The 22,848-nt window shown below is 49.7% G+C and overlaps 8 protein-coding genes across 8 annotated transcripts; 5 read left to right on the top strand and 3 right to left on the bottom strand.

Annotated features, from left to right (window-relative positions):
* Positions 1-54: 54 nt before the first annotated feature.
* SEO1-7 (putative transporter SEO1) lies at positions 55-1,795 on the bottom strand (the record flags this gene model as incomplete). The annotated part of the gene is made up of 5 exons (XM_032037667.1): positions 55-371; positions 426-904; positions 957-1,004; positions 1,063-1,473; positions 1,530-1,795. The coding sequence occupies 5 exons, from the start codon at positions 1,793-1,795 to the stop codon at positions 55-57; spliced, it is 1,521 nt and encodes a 506-aa protein (XP_031883518.1).
* Positions 1,796-2,907: 1,112 nt separating this feature from the next.
* On the bottom strand, positions 2,908-3,984 carry yteT-2 (putative oxidoreductase YteT; the record flags this gene model as incomplete). Its single annotated transcript, XM_032037668.1, has 1 exon — positions 2,908-3,984. The coding sequence occupies one exon, from the start codon at positions 3,982-3,984 to the stop codon at positions 2,908-2,910; it is 1,077 nt and encodes a 358-aa protein (XP_031883465.1).
* A 579-nt stretch (positions 3,985-4,563) lies between these two features.
* On the bottom strand, positions 4,564-6,516 carry ycjS (putative oxidoreductase YcjS; the record flags this gene model as incomplete). The annotated part of the gene is made up of 1 exon (XM_032037669.1): positions 4,564-6,516. One exon carries the CDS (start codon positions 6,514-6,516, stop codon positions 4,564-4,566), a length of 1,953 nt encoding a protein of 650 aa, XP_031883588.1.
* An 864-nt stretch (positions 6,517-7,380) lies between these two features.
* Positions 7,381-8,530, top strand: CGGC5_v009002 (uncharacterized protein; the record flags this gene model as incomplete). The annotated part of the gene is made up of 3 exons (XM_032037671.1): positions 7,381-8,271; positions 8,339-8,431; positions 8,492-8,530. 3 exons carry the CDS (start codon positions 7,381-7,383, stop codon positions 8,528-8,530), a joined length of 1,023 nt encoding a protein of 340 aa, XP_031883662.1.
* Positions 8,531-9,185: 655 nt separating this feature from the next.
* Positions 9,186-11,488, top strand: CGGC5_v009001 (uncharacterized protein; the record flags this gene model as incomplete). The annotated part of the gene is made up of 9 exons (XM_032037672.1): positions 9,186-9,223; positions 9,326-9,354; positions 9,422-9,586; positions 9,650-10,152; positions 10,214-10,475; positions 10,545-10,973; positions 11,035-11,141; positions 11,192-11,291; positions 11,358-11,488. The coding sequence occupies 9 exons, from the start codon at positions 9,186-9,188 to the stop codon at positions 11,486-11,488; spliced, it is 1,764 nt and encodes a 587-aa protein (XP_031883495.1).
* A 694-nt stretch (positions 11,489-12,182) lies between these two features.
* On the top strand, positions 12,183-14,950 carry bglI-3 (putative beta-glucosidase I; the record flags this gene model as incomplete). The annotated part of the gene is made up of 5 exons (XM_032037674.1): positions 12,183-12,320; positions 12,374-12,421; positions 12,507-13,473; positions 13,526-14,196; positions 14,249-14,950. 5 exons carry the CDS (start codon positions 12,183-12,185, stop codon positions 14,948-14,950), a joined length of 2,526 nt encoding a protein of 841 aa, XP_031883494.1.
* A 414-nt stretch (positions 14,951-15,364) lies between these two features.
* sfnG-0 (FMNH(2)-dependent dimethylsulfone monooxygenase) lies at positions 15,365-16,708 on the top strand (the record flags this gene model as incomplete). Its single annotated transcript, XM_066152109.1, has 2 exons — positions 15,365-15,864; positions 15,904-16,708. The coding sequence occupies 2 exons, from the start codon at positions 15,365-15,367 to the stop codon at positions 16,706-16,708; spliced, it is 1,305 nt and encodes a 434-aa protein (XP_066008550.1).
* Positions 16,709-17,997: 1,289 nt separating this feature from the next.
* On the top strand, positions 17,998-19,777 carry CGGC5_v008998 (uncharacterized protein; the record flags this gene model as incomplete). The annotated part of the gene is made up of 5 exons (XM_032037676.1): positions 17,998-18,246; positions 18,314-18,350; positions 18,413-18,480; positions 18,543-18,907; positions 18,973-19,777. The coding sequence occupies 5 exons, from the start codon at positions 17,998-18,000 to the stop codon at positions 19,775-19,777; spliced, it is 1,524 nt and encodes a 507-aa protein (XP_031883499.1).
* Between the last annotated feature and the right edge of the window lie 3,071 nt (positions 19,778-22,848).

The raw sequence follows: 22,848 nt of genomic DNA, 5'->3' as shown, positions 1-22,848 counted from the left end.
TGCCCAGAATGAGCAAAAGGAATGGATATTTCCTACCTCGGCCAGTGATCCGGATCAAACCTTAGTCTCCCGTGTTTCGTAGTGCTCCTGCTCAACTACTGGTATATCTTGTGCAAGACGGCGACTTTTTGTCTCCCTCCTGCTAAGATAAAGTATAAGGAGAATCATGAATAGCTGCGCAACGGTCGTGCCTAGACTACTGCGGAACCCAAGTATCCATCGCGGGGCACCTGTCGCTGGGAAAAGCGCGACTTGTGCTCCAGCCATGATACCCTGCCCTATTGCGTTCATGCTTGCTGTTACTACTGCGCGCTCCTCTGCATCGTTTGACATGATGGTGGTGGCCCAGCCCATCCCCATGGGAGACAGTGCTGTGTACAAATGTTAGAGTCTCGCGGCGGAACGATACCGTTGGGAAAACTTACGAGCAATAAACCCTTGCAGCATGAAAGCGGCTAGCCTACCACTCTCGCCCACGTTCCAGACGTTAAGTAGTATCATTCCAACGAACACGGGGATTGTTGTTACGAAAGCTGGAATCCAAAACTCGCCGAGTCGGTCCGCCGCTATTCCGGCAATGAGGGCAGCAACTATCATAATTGCAGACGTGATTGTCGGCAGGGTGTTGACCTGAACGATGGAGTAGAGCTTTGGGCTCTTCGCACGGAGATAGAGCGAAAACGGCTGTCCTCCAGGAACGAAGTTCATGTCAAACAGGGTCCACAAGGTGACGAACGCATAGAAATGCCACCGGCCAAGCACCCGCTTGAAAATGCTTGCTGATAGCTGGAGCTGAGGTGGGGTACTTGAGCCTTCTACTCTCTTCTGTGCAATCTTGAAGTCGGCGTCCGTAAGAGTGAAGGGGTTCTTGCGAGATGGAACATCGGGAAAGATGACGAAACCACTGTGAGAGATCAGTACGTGAGATAGCAGCCAAATTCAGATGCTGCTCTTACAAGAATGCGATTCCGAGGGTAATAATGCCGTCGATAATGAAAAGCCACCTATGTTGGTCGTTGGCATGAGTATGTCATCTGCAGAAGAAACACTCTGGTTGCATACCTCCACCCTGACATCCCATGCACTCCGCTGAGGTTTGTATACGCAGCTGCCTGCAGATAGCCGGCGAACATCGTTCCCAATGGCGACGAAATGAAGAATAGGGCGATTCTTCGTGCCACTTCAGTTTTCTTGTACCACGAACCAATCACGTAGATCGTCCCAGTGAAGGAGCAGCATTCGAAGAGTCCAACGAAGAAGCGTAGAGCATATATGGCCTCGACATTCTTGACAAACGCTAAACCCAGCGTCGCGAGTCCCCAACCAAGCTCAAGCGAAGGCAGTACGAGATTTGCGGGATATTTTGTGAGGAAATAACAAGCCGGAATCATAGCGCCACAGTAAGATGCCCAGAAGGTCGCAGTGATGTAGTTCAGCTCGTTGCCCCACATCCCAATTTCTTCCCTCATCCCACTGGTGATCAAAAATCAGAGAGCTTTCATACCGATGAAGCATTGGTATGAGCTTACCTCACGTAGGCATTGGTTAGAGACTGCTGATCCAGATATTTCGTGAAGAATGATAGACAGCCGAATATGAGGATCGATAGGTCCAACTTCAACACCACTAGCTTTTCCTCGCTTGGCATGGCGGACGGGTACCATCCGATCAGACTCATAAAGCGAATCCATAGGTTTTCCTTCGTTGGTCTGAATATATCAGGGTCACTGCCTGCAGAGTGTTCGGCGATAGACTCTGAGCCATTTGCCGGACGCTGTTCATCGTAAACCGCCATGGTTGCTTTCCAGCTTCTTTGTGAGGATCGACAGACGGCAGGATAAGTCCCCTCGAAGCATCAAGTCCAAGATCTTAGGGGTTTCTTATGTATCGCTGTATATCCCCAAGTTGCAGGGCCCTGTAATCACGCAAACACGTCGCAGTATGACAGTAGCCGGAACCGCACCGGCATACGGACTATGGGACTCCGCAGGTATTCCTACTGGTATGCAACGAGTTTTCAATTCGACCAATACCATGAACCGATAACGATCGATGTCGGGCACTTTCCGACGAGTCTCGTTCGGTGCTGGCTAGATTGAATAAATCAATCCACTTCGCTGTCACTTGCAACCAAAAATGACCCCCGTGTACAAGAAAGACCTCCGAAGTCGCGTGGCAACAGGGATTGGACGCGACTAGGGGTATGATGCGAGATTCTCCATCATGGCGTTAGGCTAGGCATATCCAGCTTGCAAAACCCCACCAATTGTAGGATGATAGAACTGAAATGTTTGCGTGAAAGATGGGAAATATATTTTACATGCAAAGCTTTGCGTATGAAAACATTCATTATATAAGTTTTGAATTTGATCATGAGTTTGACATAGCTAAAGCTCTCGGAATATGATTTCGCCCGTGAGATTCGGTGCCATGTCGCAATGACAATATGTAATCACGTCATTTCAGTAGGAATACCTCAGCCAGCTATCGATCTCCTTGCTGTGGGATGACACTCTACCTTAGTAGAAGCTGCCTGTCTTGCCCTAAAGTAATAGTTGACTTGCCTCAGAGCATCACTCCGTTCTTGGAAAGCCATCTGCGTCAGCACGGTGATGTGGGGAAGAAATCTTAACAGTAGCTATAACAACGACAGTATTAACTACTACTACTACGATGACGATAACGATACAAGCGATAAGGGTAAAGTAGTCGGTATATTATAGGGAAAATAGGAGGTCTCATCTTTACATGTCACACGTTTAAATCCTTTGTAAAGATTGAGATGCTCCATATGGCTAGAACATACGATCCGGATAGCAAAACTTGAAGTCTGAGCCTGCTGCAATGACGTTGGCTACAAAGACCATGCTTGATCTTTTGGGGGATCCCACGAAACTTGATTCGAGACTATTCAAGAAGGTCTAAGGTTTTGCCTTGCTTCGCAGACTCCACGGCCGTGTCGATGATGCGCTGGGCGGTGAAACAGAGCACAGGATCTAGGGGCCCGGTGACCGGTATGCCGTTCTTCTTGCAGTGGAGAACATACTCAATCGGATTGCGGTATGGACTTTGCAAAACGTCAGCAGGGATGCTGGTGACTTCGCGTCGGTCCTTGCTCTGGACGCCTACGTGCGGATCATAGTCATAGCTCGAAATCGTGCCCTCGGTACCGACCACTACGAACCCACATCTGGGCTGTGGCTGAATGGTCCATGGGTCGGTGAAGGTGCCCCAACGGGTCTCAAACTTCGACAGCCCTGTGGTGTACTGGCAAATGGTGATAGAGTGCTCGTCGACCTCGATACCCTCGCCAGCGGACGTCACGGTGGTCATCTTCAGGGGCGCGCGTCCGTCCATGAACCACGTCCCCAGAGTCGCCCCGTACCCGAGATAGTCCAGTAGCGATCCGCCTCCGAACTCCTTTTTGTACCACCAGGAGTCCGACTTCCTCCGCCGCACCTCATCATCAGAGACCTCAACCTTGTCGGCGAGGTGGTAGAGTGGACCGCGGTTCCCGCCGTAGTAGTGTACTTGAGTGACCTGTCCAATCGTCCCCTCGTCAATCAGCTGTTTTGTCGTGACGTGAGCCGGGAACCATCTTGAAGGCCAGTTGATCGCAAGGCGCGTTCCGGCAGCGTCCCTGGTCTCCAGCATACGCCTCGCTTCTCGAAGATTAGCTGCGAACGGCTTTTCCATCAAAACATCCACCCCGAAGCTGCAGCACTCCTCGTAGGCAACGGCGTGATCCGCGGTCGCCGGGCAGAGGACGATGAGGTCGGGTTTGGTCCGGCGAATGCACTCCGCCACGTCACTGAAGACTAGCTCCGGCGCGATATCAAAAGCCGCGACCGCATCCTTCATCCGATCCGCCTGGCGATCGCAAACGCCTACGATGTCGACGTCGGGATGGTCGAATGCGTTGCGCAAAAGATCGCCCATGTGCATGTGGTCGAAGTTGATTCCGACCACTCTCCAGCGTGCCATCGTGACAGTCTCCAGATCCAGGTTTTCTGATGAATTCTGCGTGGTAAGCAGAAAGTAAAGCAAACAGGACAGAGCTGCTGGTCAGAATATGTAACCCTCCAGCTGACGTGTACAGTGCGGGGATCAGCTGCGTTCAAGGAGCGGAAACAGTGGCCAAATTCGGCAGACGTGGATGGATCGAACAGAACGGCGGGCCTAATAATAATGGCGATGACACCGTACGCAGTCGGAATCCGCATCTGAACCGATCTCGTGGCCGCCTTCTCAGCTTTGGTTAAGGGTTGGTGTGACTCAAGGAAAACTTCAGGCAGGATGGCAATGCCAAGGGTTCACAAGACGTGAAGTTTGCCATTTAAAAGTCAAACTACAGTATTGGTAAGTCTTTTCAAAAGGATCGAACTAATTGATTCACGTACATCACTAGTACCGTTGCTACAGTCAAAAAGTTCTTCCCTTGCTCAAATTAGTCCTGCTGTATGGCTTACGGGGAGGGAAATGAGGCCAACTGTTTATCGAAATCATCAAGTTTTCAATTGCCAAAATCCGGTCCACGCCAACAGTGGGAAGCGCTGTTTGACCCTATAAGTGAACCTCTGTCGGCTTGCCTTCTGCAGCGCTCTTATACATGGCCACCAGAATTGAATAGTTGAACTTTAGCCTGTTCTCGGGCAGAATGACACTTCTTCGGCCAGCGACCAAGTCCACGAAAGCCACCAGAGGACGGCCATGGACATCGTCATAGCTGAACGTACGGAAGTGTTCCACCTGCTTGTCCACTATGCCATCAACGTCGACATATTGTGTCAGCTTGACTGCGTTATTCTGGAATGGAGGACACCACTCCCAGCTTAGGCCCCCAGCCGTACCATCAACGTTCAGCGTCGCCTCGTGTTCACCGTGGACACAGCTGGCGCGCTCATAGTCGAGCGTGACTGCGGCACCGCTTTCCAGCTTGAGAGTCAAGGTCGCACCGATATGAGTTTCCACAGTTATTGGTTGGTCAGTCGGATCAGCACCAGTCTTGGGACAGGCCATAAAGGCGTGATGGATGGTCGCCGCAACAGGACGCAGGACATCAAAGAGTACTCCCAAGTCATAAGGGCCCCAGTCAAATCCGATACCGCCGCCAGCAATCTCCTTGTCTAAGAACCATTTGCTGTCCGGTTGAAACTCAATGCCGGAACGAATACGGGGAATACGGTTGACTAGCCGTACGTGGTAAGGACTCCCGATGGCTCCGGAGACAACAATCTCTCGGGCGCGGTCCAGTGCATCGTTGCACAGGAACCGTACGCTGCAATCGCCAAAATGGCGACCTGTCTTTTGGATGGCAGCGAGAAGATCGTCGAGCTCGGCGTTCGTCATGGTGACCGGCTTCTCGCAGAGGACATGGCGGTTGGACTGGATTGCAGCAAGGGCGGTCGAGTGATGCCAGATAGGGGGAACGGCGACGATGACGATATCGCGGTCCTGGGCGGGCGAGCTGGCAAGCATTTCGTCCGCGCTCTCGAACATGATGGCTGTAGGAAAGGCCTCCTTGAAGCCATTGCGGGCTTTCTGGGACGGGTCGGCGGCGAGTAGCTGGTAGGGACCCAGGTCCTTCATGTTCTTGGCTGCGTTGGCGTGAAGGCGTGCGATGGCGCCGGCACCAATAAGGTAAATCCTCCACGGCAGCGACCTGTCGCCCGTCCTCACGTCCGGCTCTATGGCAAAAGGCAGCAATATGGGTTCGAGATATTGGATCGCCTGCTTGTGGGCTTGGACAGGAGTGAGTTCGTGTGGTGTACCCTTCTCTGCGCCTAGCTCAAGGGTCATCAGGGCATTTACATTGTGCCTTTTCAAGTGCTCGGCCAAGGCCAGGTAATCAATGTCTCCGGGACCAATCGATTCAGTCCAGATGTGATCCTTGGATTGTCGTAGGTGGATCATTTCGATTCGGTTGGCATAGAGGGAGATAATATCGTGCAGCGCTCTCTGACTGTTACTGGAGCCACGATAGATCCAGTGCGCGTCGAGGCAGAGTCCCATGTACGCGGGGTCCGTGTTGACGAGTATGTGATGGAACTCGCGAGCACCACCCTGCATCTCGGGATCATGGGAGTGGTAAAGCAGACGGCTGCCTGCGGCTGCAAGAGCTGCGCCCAGCTTGTTGATGGCGGCAAGCTGAGTATGCAGCTGGGCCTCAGTTTTGAGAGAGTCGGGCTTGTCCCAGTCCAACGGGTCAGGATTGCAAATCAGGGTTCGCACACCCACGTCCCTCAAGGCCGCAGCGACCTGGAGGAAGTTCTTCGTGGCGGCTTCAGCCAGTTCAGGTTCGTGGAAAGCACCAGGAATGTAAGCCGAGTGTAGCTCAAGGCCGGCTTTTTGGGCCAGTTCAACAACAGTCGAGACATCGTCTGAGGTTGCAAAGTAGTGCTCCCATCCTCGGAGGCCGGCCTGCTTGGCCTCGGTCATGGCACTTTCTAAGTCGAATTTTCTGCCATCTCGCTCAGCCACGAGCGGCCAGCCCCAGGATTGGGTCGCGAAGTACATGTTGTGATAAAGGAATGTTGAAGGAGTTTAAGATTGAAGTTAAGAAGTCCGCATGGGGGTTGACAAGACAAGGCATCGTCAGGCGATGAATAAATATTACTGCGGTGGCAGTGCAGCGGACATACGACGAGGTTCTAGTCTGGAACACTCAAGAAGGGAAAGCATCTCCTTCCTGTAGCTCAAGGTGGGGTTGCAGGAACGATGTAAACGATAGCGCACCCACCAGGCTTAACTACAGTGTTTGTTCCACTGCGGAAACCATTACTCAATTTAGATAGACTGAGGCATGATAGAGATCACACTTCCAAATGAAACCCAACCAAGTTCGGATCCTACCTGGTACGGCATCTCTGTAGCTCCCAGTTCATTTATGCAAGTATCTTAGTATATGATATTGAGATTAAGTATCCGTAGGCCGTGTCCTCTCTGGCTACGACGGTGCGGACTACCTATCTCGTCTGCTGCGGAAACCATTGCCTGATGAAGACGGCTTAAGACAGAGACTCTCCCGGAAGATGTAGATCTTACCCCGCATGCCACTGCTGTCCCATCAGCTTTTCTACCCTAAATGCGGCGACGATCAGGGGCGGGTAGCCTGCTTCGGCAAACCCCAACAGCTAGGACTTGTATACCCTGCTTTGACAACAAGTCAGGGTTTGGGTGCTGTTTTGACGCTGCATCCGACTAGAAGTAGTCTGTATATATGAGCGAGGTCGAAAACTTGGTTCTCACAGCTTCAATGAGTGCAATTCTTTCTTACAAATTCTCACTAGTAAAGACTGGAAATACAGCCCACGTCAAACCTATTCCCGTCACACACAAGCACACAGCCCATACACACAACTCGCAGTCCCATCGATCTCAATGCCTTACTACGAGCAAGATACCTTCGCGGCCACCACAGTTGATGGGGTGCAGCTACACACCAACGATGGCCTCCTAGCGCCTTCCGATGTTGCTCCACTGAGGGCTTCTTATCCCACCGAGCCCTTGAAGGAGCTCTACGACCGCTACCTGACCGACGGATACGTGTTCCTCAAAGGCCTCCTACCACGCCAGGATGTCCTCGATGCACGTGAAGCCTACTTTAAATCTCTCGAGCCCACTGGCATCTTGGAACCCGGCACCACCCCGGTAGAAGGTCGATTTAATTCGTCAGCCGACATGGCAGACTACCCAGGCATTGGCGCAGCCGCGCTGGACGTGCAACCCGGCAGCAACAATAAGGCCGCTATTTTTGTCGAAGCAGCCATCAAGGCGCACACGGAGCCGTGGTACTGCGGCTCAGAGAAGGAGGGCATCATCGGTCTATGCAACCATCCGGCAATACGCGAGGTCGTGGCTAAGATGACAGGATGGGGCCACGATACTCTGACTGTGAGACGCACCTTACTTCGCAATAACACTCCCGGCAACAAGGCCATAGGCGTGCACTATGACCAGACCTTCATGAGATACGGCGAGCCTACAGCTGTGACAGCCTGGATTCCTATAGGCGATATCAGCGTTGAAGGTGGTGGCTTGATCTACCTCAAAGGCGGTGACAAGATCGGCCAGAGGATTGAGGAGGACTTCACCCTCAAGGCTAAGGAGGCTGGAATGGGCGATCAAGAGATGCGGAGTGCGTTTAACGCGAACATGATGAAGTCTGGCTTCTTGTCAGAGTCGCCGCGAGAATTCTCCAGGGCACATGGAACCAAGTGGCTTGTGACAGCCTACAAGGCCGGGGATGTGGTCCTACATTGCTCACACATGGTACGCGGATGATGACGATCACCCTACCGATTGCCATGAACATGTACTGACGCTATCTCATGTGTAGATTCATGCGTCTACCGTCAACCACGACCCGCAGGGTCGTATTCGTTTGGGAACAGACCTTCGATACGTCAACGGTTCTCGGCCATGGGATAAGGTAAATAGTCAAGCCCCCGCCGCTGTTCTTGAGAAGAGGTAAGCCTAACACTATTTCCAGCGCTGGGACAAGGATTTTGAGCTCAGCGATGGATTGTAGATGTCTGAGTCCAAGCTGTCCCTCCAAGCTGTATCTGTTACGCATTAGAGGACTAAGAATCAACCTTAAGTTTCAAGATGATGTATCTTGACTGCTGTTCCCCAGTTAGCCCGTAAATCAAGCCTCTCTACTGTTACCAGTCTCTTAATCAAGGCTGCTTGTCAGTCGCCACTTCTCCTGATTATCACATAGCCTGCACTATAGTTCTTTTGTTTCTAGAGTCACTATTATTCCCAGATCCTGTACATATCCTCTTGTGATCGTCAGGTTCCTTATGTGAAGCCTCCTGATCCTCTGACTTGTGTCTTGCCCAACAAGACGTAGTAAATGTCTTGCAAGATCTGAGAATAGGTATAAATTGAAGGGCAGGATAAATGCGGCTGAACGACGAAAACACTTCCCACTTCGTCCATTAATCTTTGGCCGAGGGGGAACCATAAACCAGGTAAAGTGCGGGGAAGCAGACGGGGGATCAGATCCCAGCCAAGTGGTTAGTACTATGTATTCCATACGTCCTAAAGAGGCAGCAGGCAGCTAGCGGGAGGGTGGGGAAGTGGGGGCAGGTTCAATCATAAAAGGAATCAAGTTCCGTTCCCGTCCCTCTCCGCGACAATCTTTGCTAAATGCCATTTCCAGGATTTCTCTCCAACCGAAGATGCCTGTGCGCCGTGGTCTCGGGGTCAAGAGAGGGTGGTGAGTGGACGACATGCGGCGCAATTTGTACCCTGTGACTCCATAATTATTGTTGAGATGAGAATCGAATGATACAGCTGCTAACGGCTCCTTGCGTTGCAGTGAGCTCTGTCGGGCAGCGCACTCGAAATGTGGGTGTGACGCATTCTCTGGATCTGATTTCTAGATGTAGAAGCTGACTCTTATACTCACTGCAAGGTGACAGAAAGAAGCCGAGATGCGGTCGGTGCAAGCGACTCAACAGAGACTGTGCTCAAGGCCCCGCATATCGTTTCCTGTCTGACACTCGGGATCCCGAAGAAGAAGCCGCATCAGCCCTCGAATTCCCTCCGGAGCAGATCTGGGTAGAGATGCCGTCAGAGGGTAAGGATAGCATTTGACGCAACATGAAGACCTATCTCGAATCTGACTCTTATTGGCCCCTAGTCGAGTTTGTCTTGGATGCAACCGATGACGACTGCTCAATCACATCGAGGCTGGATATTGATGGAACCATGGCGTCAACGGTGATGACCGAGCCATCATCTAATTCATCACCAGATTCTCACGCCACAACTCCTCATGACACTACATCTCGCAGCACAACTCCTCGCGGCGTAGCCCCGACGATACCCCATTTGACGATTACCCACGCTACAAGTCCCAGCGTCACGAGTCCCCATGTGTCGGGTTCTTACTTGGGAGGAGAAGATTCTGCCACCCCCTTTGACAATGGCTGCGACCGGCAGTCTAATTTTGAGCACAGGGGGGGCGTATCTGATTCGACCCCATATGACCTACCTCAAGATTCAGCTACCACGAGAAGCCGATACACGCTCTCCGCGTTATACAGGGATCCACAAATGTCACAGGCATCAAATGCTTGGAACCTGAGCAACTCCGACGAACCCACTTTAATACGATACTTTGTTACTGATCTCTCTCGCTTTGTATGTACATAGCCACATCTTGTCATGGATCAATGGCCTAGAAAACTGAGTAGCTCACCAGTTCGATTATTGCGACCCAGAGCGGTCATTTTCAACAACCGTCGTCCAAAGGGCGGTAGGATGCCCGACGCTGCTCTTAGCAATTTTAGCTACGTCTTCTCGACACCTCAGCCTCACTACCGGATACGATTCTTACATTGGAGATCGGTACCATCGTGAATGTCTCTTCTTACTCATACCCATGCTTGATGACCGACGTACTCTGCTGGACGAGTCCATATGCGCCGCAACGGTTATTCTTCGTTTGTATGAAGAGCTTTCCGGTACGTATTGAGCGCTCACAATTTACAACGTAATGCCTGTGGATTCTAATGTTCACTCGCACTTTTCAGTACCTCTGTTAGGGCAAGACACGCGTAGCCACTTACTAGGAACCCATCTTTTCGTTCTCGCACAAGAGTACCAAACTTCCGGGATCCGCCGAGCAGCCTTCCTAGTTGCACTCCGACAAGAAATCAATGTGGCGTTTTCAACAAGGAAGCCGACACAGCTTTTGACAAAGTGCCTTGGCTTCAGGAGCGTTGCTGAGCTAAAGAACGACTGGGACTGGACGATTTACATCATTGTGCTCTGCGCCGAGCTCTTAAATCACTGTTACTGCAGCCCCAGAGACGAATCTGCACAGTCTTGGACTGAGCTTTCTGCGAGGGCTGAGGATTGGCTGGAAAAGAAACCTATCTCGTTCGAGCCTCTTCAATGCCGGGAAAGAAACGGATCTGATCGGGTATTTCCGGATATTTGGTTTCTCAACGACTGCCACGGTAAGTGAAACGAAGATGGCCGTTGTTTTGCATTGACAGTTCGCTTACACGGATTACGTAGTGGCCGGTCATATTTATTATTTAATGTGCCATATTCTGCTGACGGCGTATAGCCCGTTATATCCACGCGTGGGACCAGAGAGGGTCAAGGCAATGAAACTTACAGACGTACCTGTTCTCCGTTTCTCAGATAGCGGCTGTCATTGACGCCAAGACAGGATATTATCCGGGACAACGTTGGAAAAATATGTGGCATCGCATTATCTAATACGCACACACGGCCGGCATTATTCAAAGCCTGCACGGTGATAATGCTATGTAAGTCAAAGTTGTGTTCTCTCTCGTGGCGTGTATCCGTATCTCTGACATGTCATCGGGATCAAGGCGGCGACTTATTCACAGATCGGGTGGAGCAGCAAGCCCTGCTTGACCTTCTTATCAAGACCGAGATCGATCTGGCGTGGCCAACAGCGAGTTCGCAGGACTATCTCAAGAGCACATGGAGCTGGAATTAGTCGAGGACCTCAGCAAAGTCTATGGGAAATCCGTATGGCACCATCTATCCCGGCGGTGGGCGGTTGTAAGGCTTCGGCGACAAATTAGAGTCTTGATTAGTGTTCAGAACCTTTCAATTCTATTGCCGAAGTTTACCCCATCTCTGAGCAAAGCCTTCTTGGCATTCATCACGCGGGACTTCATATTTCCGTGTAAACCCCAATGTTGGCGGAGAGTCCGCTGGCAAGGGGTTTACCCGAATGGAGTCAGCGGCATTGGCATTCGCCGTGTTGAGCCAGTCACGGCGCCCGGGTACACTTCGGCCGGCGTATTTGTGGAGCCCCGTGGGCTCCGGCAGTCCTCCGACAGGGTTCCGGAGGTTGCGAGTTTAGCCTAAATACCCGAAAGGCACTCTCTTGGAGCAAACTGTGGCGCCTTTTTGCTGACGCATGACCCCCGACTCCCGCAATTCCGTCTCATTTTCCGACGCTACTCCGAATCAGGAGCGTGCCACGGTACCGGAGCCGTCAGATGAGATTCAGGTTCTTGGATCCTGTGATCCATTGAAAGAAACTCTCTGATTCAAGAAGTCGGTTAGGACGCTGGACTTGTACTCCAGTTTCTTTGGATCCGGTTGAAGTCATCAGAGTACCTGTTATCACCAGTCCAAATTCAACCCCGCGTTGCCCGGTACCTGTGCCCCCCGAATTCGCCATGGCCACCGACAACATTCCACTTGATGTGGAAGGCTTGATAAGCCAGCTCACACTGGAGGAGAAGATTGACTTGCTTGCCGGTCAAGGGTCATTCAGGACAACGGGTATCCCTCATCGCGGAATTCCAGCCTTGATAGTGAGTTGCGGCGCCCTCTGGAGCGGGGGATTAACTGTCTTACCCTAATCTAGACATCAGACGGTCCTCATGGAATTCGAGGTCGCCGAGCTTTCCATCGAGTAAGTACTCCGAAGCAAAGTGATTGCGAGTGAAGCGTGCAACTCATGGGCCTCACAATACTCGAGTTGGGCTAAGTGACTCTAGAACCCGAGTCCCATGTTGCCCTCCGCAACTGGCATGGGGGCGACCTTCAACAAGGAGCTGCTTCACAAAGTCGGAAACCTCTTGGGTGAAGAAGCCAGGGCTCGAGGTGTCCATGTCCTTCTGGCACCTACAATCTGTCTGCAAAGATCTCCACTGTTTGGCCGTGGCTTCGAAGCCTTCGCGGAAGACCCTTATCTGAGCGGCATTTTGGGAGCAGCGTATATCAATGGCGTCCAGGAACGCGGAGTCGCAACGAGCGTGAAGCACTACGCTGCCCACGATCAATCTGACAACTCCATTGAGGACAACGTCTGCATGACGCAGCGTACGCTACGAGAGGTTCACATGATGCCTTTCCAGCTGGTCATGCGAGACTCGGACCCTTGGACATTTATGACCTCCTACAACAAAATCAACGGGATCCATGTCAGCGAAGACCCCTTGCTCATGAAGCAGATTCTGAGGGATGAATGGGGCTTCAAGGGCCTGGTGATGAGTGATTGGTTCGGCACGTACAGCACCTCGGAAGCCATCAACGCGGGCCTTGATCTGGAGATGCCTGGGCCCACGCAGTGGAGAGGAAAGTGCCTCAGTCTGGCTGTCAACAGTCGTAAGGTGATGCGTACGACGGTCGACGAGTGTGTTAGAAACGTACTGAATCTCACCAACAAGGTCATGGATACGAAACCTGAAGGCTATTTCTCTGCTTCCAATACGCCGGAGCAGCAGGCCTTGATTCGGAAGTTGGTTTCCGAGAGTATTGTGCTTTTGAAGAACGATCGAGGGGTGCTACCTATCAAAGGCTCAGAAAAGAAGAAGATTGCGCTCATCGGAGATCACGTCAAGAACCCCGCCTTGAGCGGCGGTGGGAGTGCTGAGGTCGAGCCTTATTATTCCGTCACGCCGTATGACGCCATCATAGAGGAGGCAGGGAAAGAGAACGTTGCGTACGCTCTTGGATGCCATTGTAAGTCAATACTTGAAGATGCGCATAGCGATTGCATGCTGAATTTGCTTAGCCTTCAGATTCAGCCCTCTGCTGAAAAACTTGAAGCCCCTGAACGCAGAGGGCTTCGGGTGGTCAGTCGAGGTCTTCGGAGAGAACCCAGATGAGAACCCCAACGCCGAGGTTCTGCTTTCTGCGACAGCAGAGAAAGAACTAATCGACGTCCCCGAGAGCTTTCATGCGACCTTGCCGAAGAAATTCTACGCCAGGGCCCGGGCGGTGTACACACCAGAAATCACTGGTCCCTTCCGCTTCGGCTTCAGCACATCAGGAAAGGGCAAAGTGAGGCTCGACGGCAAGGAAGTTATTGATCTGTGGACGGAACAACCACCCAAAACTGGTCCCACGCCATGCTTCAACAGGCTTTCGATGGAGAAGTTCTGTGACACAACGCTTACTGAGGGTAAAGCCATCAACATCGAGGTCGTACAGGTGAACGAGGACTTGGCAGGCGGCGTCGGCACAGCTCTCACCCTTGCCGGTCGCGTGGGTGGCTTCGAAATCATCGACGAGGACCTTGCTATTAAAGAGGCAGCCGACCTGGCGAAGAGCGTTGATGTTCCGATCGTCGTCACTGGTCTTTCATCCGACTTTGAGTACGAGGGTGCTGATCGTAAGCATCTGAGGTTGCCTGGCCGTGTGGACGACTTGATCCAAGCAGTTCTTGCAGCTAACCCCAATGCAGTGAGTACATCTCCCGATGCCATTCAGACCACATCCATAACCAAAACCACAGATCATCGTCACGCAATCTGGCTGCCCTATCGAGATGCCGTGGGAGTCACAAGCTGCCACCCTGGTCCACGCGTGGTTCGGTGGACAAGAAACCGGTCACGGACTCGCAGACATCCTTTTCGGCAAGGCGAACCCGTCCGGTAGACTCTCGCAAACGTTCCCGAAGTCCGTCAAACACACGCCCGCCTACCTCAACTTCTCAAAGACGGACTACGACATTGTTTACGGCGAGGGCGTCTTCATCGGCCACCGATACTACGAAGTCGTCGACCGCGATCCGCTCTTTTATTTCGGACATGGCCTCTCGTACTCGAAGTTTGAGTACTCTAAGGTTCAGGTCCCTAGCACGTTTGAGCCGTCTGCCGGACACAAGATGACGATCTCTGTGGATGTCACGAATAAGGGTCCTTACGATGGTGATGAGGTGGTCCAGGTCTACATCCATGATCCCGAGAGCACCCTCCAGCGTCCCGTTCGGGAACTGAAGGCTTTCACGAAAGTGCATCTGGCTGCGAAAGAGACAAAGACTGTCGAACTTGTCCTTGACAAGTATTCGCTTTCATACTGGTCTCAAGAGCGGTCGAAGTGGCTGGCAGAGGCTGGAGAGTATGTGGTAATTGTTGCGTCCAGCTCCAACCCGAAGGATGAGATTCAACGAGCCAGTTTCCATCTGCCAAAGACCTTCTTCTGGGAGGGTGTTTAGGGTAGCTCTTCATGTGTTTATGAACCCACCGTCTTTCCTGACTTGAGTTTCTAGACAAACGCCACTTCACAATACAATTAGAGTCTTTTTCCCCAGCTCATGATGACCTCCTACGTGTGCCGACTCCGAGAGAATGAAGCAGATGGCACCCAAAATCTCCGGGTCGAAATACCGATGGCGTGCTCGAAGTTAGCCGACGGCGGCGATAAGCTGTACTGATCGGACGATTACATGCAGGATGCGATTTCGACATCTCTCCTCACTCATGCGTGATCATCAACTTACATAACCAGCACGACTTACTGAACATAATATCGTTCACATCCCAACTGACGATGTAGGAATGTGCTAGGTATCAAAGTGTATGAGGACCACTCCCTTTTCAAAAATTATCTCCCTAATTCATTCCTGGAAATGTCCGCAACATCAGTCCGCGAGGGCGGCCCAACCCTCAAAGGCCCCTTCGACTTCCCCTCCTCCCCGCTATCCAAAGCATCCCGCCAGCCCCTCCTCCTCGGCCTCTTCCTCAACCTCCAAGACATCAAGATCTCAACCCACCCAACCAGCAACACCTGGACCTTCGACTACAACCTCGACCTGGTCCGCAAGGCCGAAGCCCTCGGCTTCGAGCTCGCCTTCAGCCGCACGCAGTGGCTGCCCAAGGGCGGTTACGACGGCGAGGCCTCGCTCGACGCCTTCGTCGCCCTCGGCGCCATGGCCGCCGTCACGCGCTCCATCCTGCTCATCTCCACGATGCACGTGCTCTACAGCCCGCTGCACCCGCTGCACATTGCAAAATACGGCGCCACGCTCGACCACGTCGCCAAGGGCCGCTGGGGCATCAACGTCGTGACGGGCCACCGCGCGGTCGAGCATGAGATGTTTGGGCGCCAGCGCATCGAGCACGACAAGCGGTATTAGATGGCTGGGGAGCTATTTGACGTCGTGAACAGTTTGTGGGGGGAGACGGAGAATCTATCGTACAAGGGCAGGGTGTCGCCATGGCAGCTGGAGAATGCGTGGATCACCCCCAAGCCGGAGTTTGGCAGGCCAATTCTGATCAATGCCACGGGGTCTCCTGCCGGGATCGAGTTTGCGGCGCAGTATTCTGATCTAATCTTCATCACGTCGCCTGGGACAGCGAATATCGAAAGCGCACTGGAGACGCTGCCGGCTCATATTGCCACGATCAGGAAGGTTGTCAAGTCTAAAGGGCGCGCGGTTAAGATTCTCATCAACCCCATCATTGTATCTCGAGATACGCCCGAAGAGGCATGGGCGTACGCCAGGAGCATTGCTGAGGGCACCAAGGTGCAGACTGGAACGAAGAAGTTTGGCACCGCGAACGGCAACTATGGCAGCGATGCTCACGCGTGGAGGGGACGCAAGGGTGAGCAGGAGAAGCAGGGTCTAAACATTGGAGGAAACATTGAGATTATCGGATCCCCGGAGCAGGTTGTAGAACAGCTCGAGGCTTTGCACAAGATTGGGATTGACGGTGTTGTCGCGAATTTCTACGACTTCGCGCCAGATCTGGATTACTTCGGGCAGAAGATACTACCCCTGGTGAAGAAGGCAGGATTACGGGTTGACTATATAGATCAAGCCAGTCCAACATCAAGTCCCTTGCTGTTTCACCCGCTCTCAGAAATGCCTATCACTCAACAGAGTTTCTGTGAAGAGGGCAGATTTTATAAGGATAAAGAATCCGACCGACCTCTGATTAGCCAGCCCTTGGACCAGGACTATCTGCAGTAATCGTAGAACCCCGGCCCGGGCTGCAATGTGATTCCGAGAACAGCTAATAATCTGTGCGAAGAGCAAAAAGGAAACGACGATCTTGAATATCACTATATATAGTCCATACTGACCATCCCGGCCCGAGATATCGGGATCCGCAGCCATCCGCCGGGAACCTCCAAATCGAGCAATCGCTGCGTTCCATTGTGATGCAAACCACATCCGCGAACCTCTCGCGACCCAAGCAGCTGGCAGAACAAAGTCCTATCCGAATCCCTCGCAAAGCGCCACGGCGCCACAAGCAGAAGCATCGTCCCAATAGCTCGGGCGATCCCCCGGCCCCATCTGCGTCATGTGGCTTGTTTGACAGATCGATCACACTTGGATCTTGACATGTTCAGAGTAGATCCCGCCCTTTGGCTCCTCTCTGTCGGTCGAGTCAGGTGTTAAGAATCTTTTCGTCCGCAACGCAGCACGAGAGACAGACGTAGTATCTCCAGGCCAGAATTCCAGGAAAGTGCTTCTCTGCCAAGTCTAGAACAACTGATGTCCTGATGATAAGCTTTTTCGAGAGCCTGTCTCTGTCGAAACCAAACGCCTGCGGGAATGAAGTGAGACAACACGCTGTGATGCGGCGATAGCAGTGGGGAAGGGGAGGGGAGAGCCGGTCTTCCGTCCCTCGCGAAAGCGTAGACGAAAATGCCAAGACCGAATTTGACGACATGCTCTAGGTTGGAAGCGGAAAGCCCTTCAAGGGACTTGTTTCGGTGTTTGCTTCTACAAAACGGAGCACCGGCGATTGCTTGTCGCACTTCGCTTCTTGTGTTATTGGGTGGGTGCGAATCGGCGGCCCATTTGCGGGTGGGTAGTCCTGTCCCAGATCGCCGGATCCGGAAGACACGACGCACAACTCCGGGCGAGACATCTACCGAACGCGTGCGGTGCGACCCAGAAAGCCCTTTGTAGCGCCAACTCTATCCAACGCCTTGCCCTTGCCTTTGCGGTCTGATATTACCCTTTGAGCGTGCCCCCTTCCTTGCTGCTTGCCAAGAGGTCCTTTTCCCTTCTCTCCCTCCTTCTTCCCCTTTCAATCTGATCTTCATTCCCGGGTGTGTTGATATTGTTTTCTTCGACGGCTACGAGGCCACAACCTCGCCAACACAAAACCACGCAGGAAAACGAAGGCAGGAAAAGCGAACCGACTTGGAGAGTCCCGTCACTCGAACGACGGGACCCAGCCCTCTCAAATGCCTTGCGCACGTCGGAGGTAGACACTTCACACGCCGCCGCCGCCGCCGCCCACGCCAATGTTGATCTGGAACGGCACGGGGCCGGTGAAGGACATGGAGGCGAACAGCACCGACGACGCCTCGTCAGCGGCACCATGGGAGGGCACGCTGCCGCCCGGCTCGCTCGACAGCCGCTCCGACATGATCCTCGCGATCGGGATCGTCATGACCGTCGTCGCGACTGTGTTCGTCGCGCTGCGGGTGTATGTGCGGGCGTTCATGATTAGGAAATGGGGGGCGGACGATACCCTGCTCGCGTCTGCTTTTGTAAGTGAGATGAGGTCGGGAGGGTCCGGAGGGAAGACAGTTGTTAACGTCTGAGTGGAATGGGTAGATTGCCGTGGTTTTACACAACTCCATGTTGTGCGTAGGTAAGACACTGTTACCAATCTCCCGTTTGCTGTGGGCATCTCAACTAACACCGCAACATCAGCTACAAGATTCGGACTGGGGAAACACATATGGATGAACTCCATCAAGAACCTGATCAAAGGCCAAAAGGTACTTACCTCAAACAACACTCATCCAGCAACATCTCCTAGAAAGCATCTGACCCTCGTCAGATATCCCTCTTCGTCATCATCGTGTACCAGGTCGCCTTCGTCACCATCAAAATCGCCTTCCTCTTCCAATACCGCCGCGTCTTCCCGTACTCGAAAGTCGAGCTCCTGTGCAACATCGGCATCTGCTTCCTCGCCCTCTTCGGGATCCAGCTCCTGGTCTGCGCCGGCGTCAGCTTCGACCTCATCTACAGATACACCTTCTTCGACACGCCGATCAACGTCATGAGCTGGTGGATGGCCAACGCCTCGATACACCTCATCACCAACGTCCTCATCTTCATCATCCCGATTCCCTTTCTGGGTCGTCTGCAAATGACGAGGACCCAGAAGCTCGCCCTTATTGCCAGCTTCGCGCTCGGCCTCCTGTGAGAACCCCCCTTATTCTGCCATACATGAAAGGAGGAAGGGACTAACGCATCAACCCCAAAAGCACCTGCGCCATCTCCATCATCCGAATCGCGACCATCCCCAAATCCTACCTTTCCATGGACCAGACATACAACCAAACCCCTACAATAATCTGGTCCATCACCGAGCTCTCCGTCGCGATAATCTGCTGCTGCATCCCCACCCTGCGGCCCCTCTCCCACCCGTCCCACTACTCCGCCAACACAACCGGGCCCCGCGAGTCCTTCATGAACCCCTTCCCGCCCCCCGCCGGCAGCGGCGCTCCGCGCATCAGCACCGCCCATACCGCCGACCGCGGCTCCTCCTCCATCAGCGGCGAATCCGACGTCGTCGTCATCCGCAAACCGCGCTCTAGCTTCTGGCACCGCAGCCGCAAACAAAGCGACAACTCGACCCTTAACGGCGACGTGGACGAGATCGAACCGGTGCCCGTGCTCGCGACGGTGATGCGCACACCGACGATACCAGTGACGCTCGTCACGACGGACCCATCGTCGCCGGCAAGGGTGGAGATGCCAGTGCTGGAGATCAATGGGCTGCGGCGGCCGAGCGAGGCGACGGTCAGCAGCGGTGGCGGCGCGGGCGTACCGCGGCGGACGAGGAGTATGCGGAGCAGTATCATCAGCGACGGAAGCCTGGGCGGTTTCGGCAGGGGACTAGGGAGGAATCTGAGTCTGAGGAGGCATATGAGTGTCGCGCTGACGGAAAGAGATTCGGATGACGATGTGTATTATTTTGGGGTTAGTGAGGAGGAGGTTGATCTGGAGTGCCCGACGCCGCTTAGTCCGCCACCGAAGAGTAGGCAGTCTATGTCGGAGAGTCGATGATGTTATTCTTATATCTTGTATTACTACCAAACATTTCACGAGCGGGGAATAGAGCGAAATGAATGCTTCGTCTTGATTCCAAGTTATGAGTGCTGTTAGTTTTAGGCCTCCCCGTTTTGATGTCGCCGTTATCATTCTGATAGCAGCGGCTCTGGTTAGACATAATGGCGAAGTTCAGGTGCGATTTATGTGTCAAATTGATGGCCTATGCTTACCTCCTACTTTTTGTCGTTGTTGTATCAACAGGAACATGGATACGCGCGCTACGAGTATACGATGACTGACTGCTCAGCGAGCATTTAGAAGCCTACCATCATCGGTGGTTGGGTGGTCTTGAACCCGGTTTCGCTCGAGACCGTCTCCCATTGATCAAGCCCTCTAAGCAGATGCTTCTGAGCCGTTTCGAGATTTCTGATGGGCCCAGTGAGAACATCGGCCTTTCTCGTGGTCCATGAGTGAGCCTCCAACCCAAAGTCATCCTCAAGAATATGACCCGCATCGAAGCTGGAAGATTCGGCGGCTTCATGGAGGCCACCCACCGTAGACGACAAACAGACAGTCAACCATGAGCAGACCTCGGCACAGTCAACCGGACGCCGCGCGCTCCGACAGGTGGGTCCAGCAGACGGCCTCCCGTCGCCGACCGGGGAAAAACTTCCCACTGCCGGAGGGAACCTGCGGACGTTGACCCTCGAAATTGGCAATCTTGCCGGGTGGCTCATAGCCTATCAGCATGACGTCGCCGGGTTGTGTTCCTTTCACGGCACCCAACGGGAAAAAGAGGCTGAGCTCTTTAGTGAGCAAACTCAACAGCCTTTCATCGTGTGCTGCGGCACCTTCCCACATACTGAGAGCTCTTTCACCGTTCGTATGGCGTAGCGTCGGCGTCGAAAAATAAACGATATGTTGTGATGCCCTCAAGCATCTGAGGCAGCCTTACGCCTAGAGGAAGGTGTGAGGTGACCTACTTCTAACCTACTTATTTAGACTAATAATATTCTAGCGTATTAAGATCTATTTCTTAGAAGATCTTTTATGTTAAACTTTAATTTAGAAGGAATTAAGCTATTTTATTTATATAGATACTATATATATATTATAGTTAGTTAATAATAGTTATAAGTTAAGCTTAGTTTATATTATATTTTCAAACTACTAGTTATTTATAAAATAAATTATAACTTTATTTCATTTATTTTATATCTATTATATTCTATTTGAATTCTTAAACCTTATTTTTATAATTATTTTAACTTATAATATATTTTTAATATAATAATAGTTATTAATTTAATATTTCTTATAAGCTTACTTTTTATTATAATTTTTTAGTTTAATATATTACTTTTTAAATAGAAGTAAAAATTAAAGATATTTAGAAATATATTAATTTAAATAATACTTTTAATACTTCTTCTAACTTAAGTAAAGTTAAAAGTATGTTTTTACTTAATAATTAGATTTAAAAAGAGAATAAGAAGCAATATAAGTATTATAAAGTAAAGTAAAAAGTTTATAATAAGATTATTACTTTATATATTCTTACTACTTTAAATACTTAAGAAACTATTATAAGAAGTCATATTACTAAAAATAAAAACTTTAGAGAAGAAGAATGTAAAAAAGCTATTAATAACTTATTACTATTAGTATTAATTATATTTACTCTTTTTACTAAAAGATCTATAGAAGTCCTTAAGTTTTATATTTTATATTTTACTATATATATAGCTTATAAAGTAAAATATATATAGAAAAAGTAAAATAAAGAAGAAAAGATAAGTAATAAGTAAAGCTTATAAGTTAGGTATTTTTAATTAAAAATAGCTTAATAACTAAGAAGTATATAGTTCTCTTAAAAGCTTAAAATATTTTTACTTTATAGAGTACTTAATAATATAATTACTATACTTTATTTATATTCTTAGAGAGTAGATATATAGTTATCTATAAAGATATTATATATAAGCTTTATCTATTTAGAGAGATATTTACTAATAAAGCTATTAATAATAATACAAATACTAACTACTTTAGAGATAGAGAATATTATTTTAGAGGATAGGCTAATATATAAACTACTAAAGATAGATATATCCTCTATAATAAGCTTAACTAATAAAGTAATAGTTAGTATTAGAAGAGGAGCTATAGTTTTAATAGCTACTTTATTACTACTTTTACTTTTTATTTTAGTTTTAGCTTTTATTATAGCTTTTACTTTAGCTTTATTATAAGCTTTAAGAGCTTTTCAAAATATAGCTTTCTTAAGAGTAAAGATAGTTTAATAAACAATTAGCTAAATAATTAATGATATATAAAAGTTATAATATAGAATATATAGTTTTATCTATATTTTTATATATAGTTTTAAGGAATTAGAGCTTTAGTATAGAAATAAATAGTAGTATAACGATATACAGCTTCTTTTTCTTTTTATAAGGAGTATATTTACTTTTTATTTTATATTAGGTACATATATATTAAGTAATATACCTTATTAAATACTTTATAAATAAAGTAAATAAATTTTATTACTTAGTAGTAATAGCTACTCTTCTTTTTATCCTTTAGCTTTTAAAGCTTCTATTTCTACTTAAAAGTTAGTAAATAATATAATAATTGAAGTAGAAATATAGATTAGAAATATATTTTATTTATACTTTTAGTATAATTTATAAATAATTAGAGGAATAAAAGTTATAAAGTATAAATTATCCTTTTTATAAGTTTCTTATCTTTTTTAAACTTATTAGTTTTAGCTTTTATAAAATAACTTAAGTTAATAACTAATCTATAAGAATAATGAAGTAAAGTAAAAATATTATAATAAAAAAAGACTTCAAAGAACTAGAAATAGAAAATAAGATAACTTATTTTTAAGCTTAAGGCTTTTAAGCTTTAAGAGAGGTATAAGAGGAATATTACTATTTTCTTTTTCGTCTTTCTCTCTCTTTTTCTATTTTTATTAATAAGAATAGCTTTTACTTTAGCTATTATAGCTATATATTTAGCTTTAGTCTTCTTAATTATTTAAATAATATAATTAATATTAAAAAATAAAATTATAA

Source organism: Colletotrichum fructicola (genome assembly GCF_000319635.2).
Source record: "Colletotrichum fructicola Nara gc5 chromosome Unknown KSG_Nara_v1_contig05, whole genome shotgun sequence".
Classification (NCBI taxonomy): domain Eukaryota; kingdom Fungi; phylum Ascomycota; class Sordariomycetes; order Glomerellales; family Glomerellaceae; genus Colletotrichum; species Colletotrichum fructicola.
The sequence above is the reverse complement of the archived record's forward strand: the minus strand, read 5'-3'. Positions and strand labels throughout refer to the sequence as shown.